The sequence below is a fragment of the Leptodactylus fuscus genome, unplaced genomic scaffold (assembly GCF_031893055.1).
Source record: "Leptodactylus fuscus isolate aLepFus1 unplaced genomic scaffold, aLepFus1.hap2 HAP2_SCAFFOLD_1127, whole genome shotgun sequence".
Classification (NCBI taxonomy): Eukaryota; Metazoa; Chordata; class Amphibia; order Anura; family Leptodactylidae; genus Leptodactylus; species Leptodactylus fuscus.
This window is the reverse complement of record NW_027439953.1, coordinates 17,277-26,712: the sequence shown is the minus strand read 5'-3', so window position 1 is coordinate 26,712 and position 9,436 is coordinate 17,277. Positions and strand designations below refer to the sequence as shown.

Genomic DNA, 9,436 nt, shown 5'->3' with positions numbered 1-9,436 from the left:
ATCCTGACCTGCTGACAGCTGAGGGTTTGTTACACTTGATCTATACCTTCAAACCGTCCCGATTTCCGCGGGACATTCGCGATTTGGGTGATGTGTCCCGCGGTCCCGGTTGGAGGGAGGTATGTCCCGATTTCAACTCAGATCTGTCACAGTTCAGCTCCTTGCTTCACCGCTGCACGCCGGCTACTGGCTGTGTAGACGCGATGTGATGACGTCACATCGCGCCTACAACTGTGTGCGAGAGAGAGAGGTGCGCAGAGAGCGGCGGGGGAGCGAGGAGAAGGTAAGTGTAATGTGTACACTGAGGTGGAACGTGAAACTGGGGGCAGATGAAGGAGAGGACGGCATGACACTGGGGGCAGAGATGGAGGGGACATGAATCTGGGGGCAGAGATGTGGGGACATGAATCTGAGGGCAGAGATGGAGGGGACATGAATCTGGGGGCAGAGATGTGGGGACATGAATCTGAGGGCAGAGATGGAGGGAACACGAATCTGGGGGCAGAGATGTGGAGACATGAATCTGGGGGCAGAGATGGAGAGACATGAATCTGGGGGAAGAGATGGAGAGAACATGAATCTGGGGGCAGAGATGTGGAGACATGAATCTGGGGGAAGAGATGGAGGGAACATGAATCTGGGGCAGAGATGGAGGGGACATGAATCTGGGGGCAGAGATGGAGGGGACATGAATCTGGGGGCAGAGATGGAGGGGACATGAATCTGGGGGCAGAGATGGAGGGGACATGAATCTGGGGGCAGAGATGGAGGGGACATGAATCTGTGGGCAGAGATGGAGGGGACATGAATCTGGGGGCAGAGATGTGGAGACATGAATCTGGGGGCAGAGATGGAGGGGACATGAATCTGGGGGCCGAGATGGAGGGGACATGAATCTGGGGCAGAGATGGGGGACATGAATCTGGGGCAGAGATGGAGGGGACATGAATCTGGGGGCAGAGATGGAGGGGACATGAATCTGGGGGCAGAGATGGAGGGGACATGAATCTGGGGCAGAGATGGGGGACATGAATCTGGGGCAGAGATGGAGGGGACATGAATCTGGGGGCAGAGATGGAGGGGGGACATGAATCTGGGGGCAGAGATGGAGGGGACATGAATCTGTGGGCAGAGGTGGAGGGGACATGAATCTGGGGCAGAGATGGAGGGACATGAATCTGGGGGCAGAGATGGAGGGGACATGAATCTGGGGCAGAGATGGAGGGACATGAATCTGGGGGCAGAGATGGGGGGGACATGAATCTGGGGGCAGAGATGGGGGGCATGAATCTGGGGGCAGAGATGGAGGGACATGAATCTGGGGGCAGAGATGAGGGGACATGAATCTGGGGCAGAGATGGAGGGACATGAATCTGGGGCAGAGATGGAGGGACATGAATCTGGGGGCAGAGATGAGGGGACATGAATCTGGGGCAGAGATGGAGGGGACATGAATCTGGGGCAGAGATGGAGGGACATGAATCTGGGGGCAGAGATGGAGGGGACATGAATCTGGGGACAGAGATGGAGGGACATGAATCTGGGGGCAGAGATGGAGGGGGGACATGAATCTGGGGGCAGAGATGGAGGGGACATGAATCTGTGGGCAGAGGTGGAGGGGAAATGAATCTGGGGCAGAGATGGAGGGACATGAATCTGGGGGCAGAGATGGAGGGGACATGAATCTGGGGCAGAGATGGAGGGGACATGAATCTGGGGGCAGAGATGGAGGGGACATGAATCTGGGGGCAGAGATGGAGGGGACATGAATCTGGGGGCAGAGATGGAGGGGACATGAATCTGGGGGCAGAGATGGAGGGGACATGAATCTGGGGGCAGAGATGGGGGACATGAATCTGGGGCAGAGATGGGGGACATGAATCTGGGGCAGAGATGGAGGGACATGAATCTGGGGGCAGAGCTGGAGGGGACATGAATCTGGGGGCAGAGATGGAGGGGACATGAATCTGGGGGCAGAGATGGAGGGGACATGAATCTGGGGGCAGAGATGGGGGGACATGAATCTGGGGCAGAGATGGAGGGACATGAATCTGGGGCAGAGATGGAGGGGACATGAATCTGGGGCAGAGATGGAGGGGACATGAATCTGGGGCAGAGATGGAGGGACATGAATCTGGGGGCAGAGATGGGGGGGACATGAATCTGGGGGCAGAGATGGGGGGACATGAATCTGGGGGCAGAGAAGGAGGAGACATGAATCTGGGGGCAGAGATGGGGGGCATGAATCTGGGGGCAGAGATGGAGGGACATGAATCTGGGGGCAGAGAAGGAGGAGACATGAATCTGGGGGCAGATGAAGGGTGTATATGAAACTGAGGGAGAGATAGAGGGGGGACATATAATTTACGGGTGACTGTAGGAGGATTATACTGTGTGCGGGCAAATGAAAAATTAATGAGAATGGGCGGAGTCAACACAAAAGTGGGTGGGGCTAAATTCGCTGCAGCACACTACGCGCGCCGCACATTTTGTCCCTCTTTTGGTTCTTGGGAGGTATGCTTGATCTATGGATTGATGTTACCGACACGCTCTCTGTCACAACATTTTCGGTAATCACATGTCCACTACTCGTATTTTTTGACACTATGTGGATGGAATTCACTAAAGTCCCGTCCACTTTGCAGGAACTGTAAATCGCTGCATTTTTTCTGCGGCCACACCCAGGGCATTGATGGCACATGACGCCCGGCCTGAGGCTAAAGTCCCACGTTACCGAAACGCAGAGGTTTTTTGTTGCAGATGTTGTTGCTGTTTTTTGAGCCAAAGCCAAGAATGACTACGAATGGAATCGGGAATATCCAGAAAGCTCTTCTGTCTCCTGTTCAGTCCCGTCTTGGCTTTGGCTCAAAAAACCGCAACAAAATCTGCAACAAAAAAAGCTTCTTCTCCGCCATGTGTGGCCACGGCCTTAAGGAGTTTTCCAGCTCAATTTTTACTGTCGATCTCTCGTCAGAATAAATCATCAGTAAGAGGTCAGAGCCCCCCCGCTGACCAGCTGTAGGAGGGGCTATGGCGCCTGTTTATAGTGACATCACATAGACGTCTATAGGACCAGGCTGTAGTTACATGACATGACCACTAGGAGATGTGTGATACTATATAATCAGAGGAGGGGTCCCAGCGCTCACACGGGTACCACGGCCCATTCGAGCAGCTGATCTTGGGGGTCCCGGGTATTGGATCCCCAGTCATTAGGAATCACCTGGGGGAATATTAATAATGGGGCACAGGGCAGTTATTACTATACAGATGCACCTGGGGGTATTATACGTCATGGGGGTTATATTACATGTTGTATATTTGGGGGTCGCATCAGGAGGGGGTGCAGGGGAGGACAATGTGCTCGGGTGCCTGGAGAAGTGAGGAGACAAAGATGTCTGTGCTGCAAAGTGTCCAGAGCCCTGGAGAAGTGGCGAGAAGAGAAATGGAAGGAAATGTGAAGGATGAGGCGGAGACGTCACTGAATGTTACTGCCCGGTATTCTGCCTGTATACAGCCGCTATACACCACTATATATATACCACTAGATGCTCATCGTATACTGATAGTATCTGTATACCTAAGCCCACTTGGACATGTTTGCCCCCCCAGTCTTGTATTCTCTGATACACTCCATTCTCTCTTTCTACCTCAGATCTTGGAGACCTTCTGGTGTAAAGAAGACTCAGGCCCTGCCATCTGTATAGGACAGAAAGATCCAGAAGGACTTAGTTCCTTATTTATAGGTCTCCGATCTTTCCATTAATTCACGACTGGGGAGTAATATGGGGCGGTAATATGGGGCAGTAATATGGGGCGGTAATATGGGGCAGTAATATGGGGTGGTAATATGGAGCAGTAATATGTGAGGGTAATATGGTGCAGTAATATGTGGCGGTAATATGGGGCAGTAATATGGGGCAGTGATATGGGGCAGTAATATGGGGCAGTAATATGGGGCAGTAATATGTGGCGGTAATATGGGGCAGTAATATGGGGCAGTAATATGGGGCAGTAATATGGGGTGGTAATATGGAGCAGTAATATGTGAGGGTAATATGGTGCAGTAATATGTGGCGGTAATATGGGGCAGTAATATGGGGCGGTAATATGGGGCAGTAATATGCAGTAGTAATATGTGGCGGTAATATGGGGTGGTAAAATGGAGCGGTAATATGGGGCAGTGATATGGGGTGGTAATATATCAGAGGAGCAGCAATATTATGAACCTTGAGTAACTTCATCAGAACCACCTGAGAGCCCAGAGACGTCTGACACCTCAATGGTGGTTTGCCTTTCATGAAAGTGACCACATGACAAATCCCTCCAGTGCAGCGCCCGGGCCGGGTATGTTGGTGAGTATGGTCTCCTGAGTCCTTGTACGGAAAGTCATCTAACATCTCACCTCCTCATTATCTCCAAGCTCTGGTGTAGATGTCTTGTGTGATACAAGGGTTAAGCTTCGTTGACATAATACTGCGCCGCCCAATAGTACGGCATAAGAGGGGGGTGTTAAAGAGCAACATCCGCCTCCTCCACCAGCTATTTCATCCTTTACTTCCCCCCCACCCCCACCATTACTGAGCGGAGTTTTTTCTCTACCCCCATCAGTCAGTGCTGTTGGTTTTGGTGCCTGATATATAACTAGACTCCCTAATGGCAAGTGGGTGGTGTCAGGTAAGAGCAGGCAAGGGGGCGTGACTCATTGCTCTGACACTGTCCACCTCTGATTGGAGCTGTGAGTCACACCCCCTTGTCTGCTCCTGCCTGACACCACCCACTTGCCATTAGGGAGTCTAGTTACATATCAGGCACCAAAACTAGCTGTACAGATTACTCAGGAACGGTGAGGGGTAAAGAAAAGAATCCAACTGTGCCGGAATCAGTGGGGAGGAGCCTATTACAGGATGAGAAGCATGGGAGGTGATGAAACATGGCAAGTAATATACAAGGCCTATTGGAAGGGTGCAGACGGCTTTTGTTATACAAGATTAAGCTTCGATTATAGAATCCTGCACTGGCCCTTTAAATCATGGCGCCATATCTTGCTCTTTGCACGGTCAGTGTTGGTATGTCCTATATGAGGCCCTGAGGGCGGCCGCGCATGTCATGGCTGTTATGTATGGTGCAGGCAGTGAATAGCAGGCGCACGACAATGGACCAGGCGCACAGCTGTCCCTGGAACAAAGAGATGTGGAGAGTATTTCCATCTGTCCACCAGGTGGCGCTACAAGCTCTGCTACATGACATGGATGTGCAGCCCGGGATGGGGGGGCTGAGGCTTGAGGCTGAGGACAAATCATAATGCCTGAGCTTCATTCCCCCTGGAAGAGCAGAGCTGGTTGGATCAGCGGCGGTGCGGAGATGCCTGTGAGCTGGGAGCAGCCCTCTCCTCTCACCATCAGATGCTGAACATCCCCCTCACCAATGCGGCACCACTGGGGGGCTCTCCTCATCCAGCACACACTGACAGCGCAGGGGCAAGAGCTGATACCCATCTCCAAATCTGCCCCCCATCCTCAAGGAACAAGCAGACGACTGGAGTCATCCTCCCCTTCCCATCTGACAAAGCCGCTGGGTTAACCCCTTCTGTGCAAGCAAACATCGTCTCCGCACCCCCTGCACGGACGCAGGCTCCTCGTCCGCCTTTGTCTAAGCGCTAGCAATGGAGGATTGACTGGAAAGGCATCGACTATCACCCCCATCATCCATCAACAACATCACCGCAATCCGGATAAACAACCAGATCGTGGCAGCAAAACAAGGACGGATCAATAGAAGGTGTTATTGACGGTGGGCGCGAGCCAATCTCCTGCCACGTCCCTCCATATCCCTGGTAACATCTGCCCCCCTCCTATCTGCAGTGCACATCTCAGAAAAAAAAAAAAACGGATTGCAGGAAGACCAGTGAGCCGGGCGGGCGCACGGAGGAGCCGCATCTGAAGGAACCATTCAGCCTCCTCCTCCTCAGCACATGAAGATCCTCATTGATTGAATGGACTTGTGAGGGCCACGGCAAGAACCGACTGCAGAGCCCAGAACACAGACTGACACCCCTCATCTAGAGGCACCTGCCCCCCTCCCCCATCCCTGCACATTGTTTAGGGGGTAACGCTGCCTGTGTCCTGCAATGCAGGCAACAAAGACCTGTCAATCTCATTCCTCAGCTTGATGCAATTCATCATCCTCTAGCACATTGCATATTATTGGGCTCATCGAGCTCCTCCGAGGCTCCTTGGCCTTCTGCCCCCGCCCTCGTCTTGCTTGTGAAGATCTCTGCCAGCATGGGCACTGTCTTGTCCCTGTCACCAGGCTCTCGGAAAGCCAGCCTGTACGATGACGGCTCAGGATCCCTTGCCCATTATACAAGTGTCAGCAAGAGCAGCGGGCAGAAGCCTGAAAAGGCGCTGAAACGACACTCCATGTTCATCCCTGCTCTCACCTGGAAGAGACTGGTGGCTTCCACCAAGAAGAAGACCTCCAGAAAGGGAACGGCCAACAGCAATTACCAAAAGGATGTCGCCCATTTAAACCACGAGAATGTGAAAAAATCTTTGTCCTGTGCCAATCTCTCCAGCTACGACAGTCAACCGCTGGCACCTCTTAGCTCCAAGCAGATATCGTCCATCAAGAAGGTCTCCAGCACCACCGGTGGAGGAGGGTCTCCAAAGAGGGTCATAGTCCAAGCCTCCACTGGTGAACTACTGAAATGCCTTGGAGAATTCCTCTGCAGGCGATGCTACCGACTGAAGCACTTGTCCCCCACTGACCCTATCCTATGGCTACGTAGTGTGGACCGCTCCTTACTTCTTCAAGGGTGGCAAGACCAGGCCTTCGTCACCCCGGCCAATGTGGTTTTCGTGTACTTGCTCTGCAGGGATGTCATTGATGGGGACTCTGTGGCCACTGAGCATGACTTGCAAGCTACTCTCCTGACCTGCTTGTATCTATCCTACTCCTACATGGGCAATGAGATCTCCTACCCCCTCAAGCCTTTCTTGGTGGAAGCGGGCAAAGATGCCTTCTGGGACCGATGTCTTTGCATCATTGATGCCATGAGTGCCAAGATGTTGAGAATTAACGCCGACCCGCACTATTTCACCCAGGTGTTTGCTGACCTAAAAAACGAGGGCAATCGCGACGAGTTCTCCAGAGTCCTTGACCGGTGACTGTCCTCCAGACGGTAGACCAAGCTCCATCACAGGTCAGGATTGAGATCCACCGTCCCTGGCCAATGACAACGATCCAGTAGCCAAAAAAAAATACTCGAAATCTGAAAGGACAAAATGGGACCACATTCAACCTTTTGTGCATTGTCTACGTTGAGAGGTGGTGGAGAATTTCGAGGCAGAGTGACCACCGACCGACGTGCATCTTTCTTTTTAGGCCAACAAGTGCCTGGCGCTCACATCACCTCTCGTCCCTTTCCTTACAAAGACGACACGTTTCTTTCCCTCACATTCATCCCAAAGCAATCACCAGACTTTTTGCCTCTCTTACAATCCAGGGAGAAGAAGACGAGCGGGGAAGAGACGTTCCATGGTCTCCACCTTACTGCCCTCTCCACCACCATCGGAGGGTGCGGCCTGGATGTATATTTGCAGTATTAGAACTCGGCCTGGTGTGTCCAGGCTCTGGAGATAGGTAATGGTGGACGGTGCCGTCCTCACCCTACATGAATGTGACACTTGGGATGGCTCTGACGTTGCTTCTGTTGTTTGCAGGTCATGTGGAGACCTCCTTGTGTCACCTTCTCCAAAAACTTCATGGTCAGAGATGAATAGAATTCTACTGCTGTTTATCTAATGGTTTTCTGTTGGCCGTGACGTTGTGGTAGTCATGGCCCCGGCCCCGGTCACTATGTCATTGATTTATTTCCAGGACTTTGGGCTTCAGTTATTTTGTAGCAAGTTCCGATATTGTGCCAGGCGACGACCAGTCATGGTAGAACATCACAGGGATGGCCCTGTAGTAGATGTGAATGCTTGTGGTTATTTTATTTGGGGGGGGGGGGGGAGGGGGTCACGTAAGATGTGGGTGACCCATTATTTCCAGCAGGTCAGGCCGGCTCCTCAGTTGCTGTTGACTGATCTCCAGGATTACTTCTGGCCACTTAGTGTTAAACACTCTGATCTGGGTTTAAGGTAATGACAATGGGATTGACGCGTTTCGAGCCCTTCCACTGAGCTGGCCCCCTGCCAATGAAAACTGGGTCTAGTTATGGGTCATGCTGTTTACATGGGGTCTGCATACATGTTACACGGATTATGCCAGACCTGAACATGTTGCAATTTATTTGATACATTTTTGCACATGATGGGGGGGATGACTTTTTGTTACAGTGTCTGGATACAGTGTTATATTTATAGGCCATGCCTGGTATTCCTCGTTGTGCTCTGGTTATGGGGTGGGGTCTCCCCAGTAATGCCGCCATATCTGGTATATCACTATGGGCTCTGATAATGAGGTGGGGTCCCCCCAGTAATGCCACCATGCCAGGTATTTTTGTGCTCCGGTTATGGGGTGGGGTCCCCCCAGTAATACCTCGAGCCTCAATTATATGACAATGCAATTAATGGGTCTGTATTTATTTCTTTTTGCCCAGGGAGGGGGCACACGTCCTGCTCTGTGTACAGGGGGCACACGTCCTGCTCTGTGTACAGGGGGCACACGTCCTGCTCTGTGGTCATGGGGCACATGTCCTGCTCTGTGTACAGGGGGCACACGTCCTGCTCTGTGTATAGGGAGCACGCGTCCTGCTCTGTGTACAGTGGGCACACGTCCTGCTCTGTGTACAGGGGGCACACGTCCTGCTCTGTGTACAGGGGGCACACGTCCTGCTCTGTGTACATGGGGCACACGTCCTGCTCTGTGTATAGGGGGCACACGTCCTGCTCTGTGGTCATGGGGCACACGTCCTGCTCTGTGTACAGGGGGCACACGTCCTGCTCTGTGTACAGGGGGCACACGTCCTGCTCTGTGTACAGGGGGCACACGTCCTGCTCTGTGTACAGGGGGCACACGTCCTGCTCTGTGGTCATGGGGCACATGTCCTGCTCTGTGTACAGGGGGCACACGTCCTGCTCTGTGTACAGGGGGCACACGTCCTGCTCTGTGGTCATGGGGCACATGTCCTGCTCTGTGTACAGGGGGCACACGTCCTGCTCTGTGTACAGGGGGCACACGTCCTGCTCTGTGGTCATGGGGCACACGTCCTGCTCTGTGTACAGGGGGCACACGTCCTGCTCTGTGTACAGGGGGCACACGTCCTGCTCTGTGTACAGGGGGCACATGTCCTGCTCTGTGTACAGTGGGCACACGTCCTGCTCTGTGTACAGGGGGCACACGTCCTGCTCTGTGTACAGGGGGCACACGTCCTGCTCTGTGTACAGGGGGCACACGTCCTGCTCTGTGTACAGGGGGCACACGTCCTGCT

The 9,436-nt window shown here is 53.0% G+C and overlaps 1 protein-coding gene across 1 annotated transcript; it reads left to right on the top strand.

The window, feature by feature from the left end:
• Positions 1–5,419: 5,419 nt before the first annotated feature.
• LOC142186664 (cyclin-dependent kinase 5 activator 1-like) lies at positions 5,420–8,008 on the top strand. Its single transcript, XM_075261332.1, has one exon. It carries the CDS (start codon positions 6,285–6,287, stop codon positions 7,167–7,169), a length of 885 nt encoding a protein of 294 aa, XP_075117433.1. The 5' UTR covers positions 5,420–6,284; the 3' UTR covers positions 7,170–8,008.
• The last annotated feature ends 1,428 nt before the right edge of the window (positions 8,009–9,436 follow it).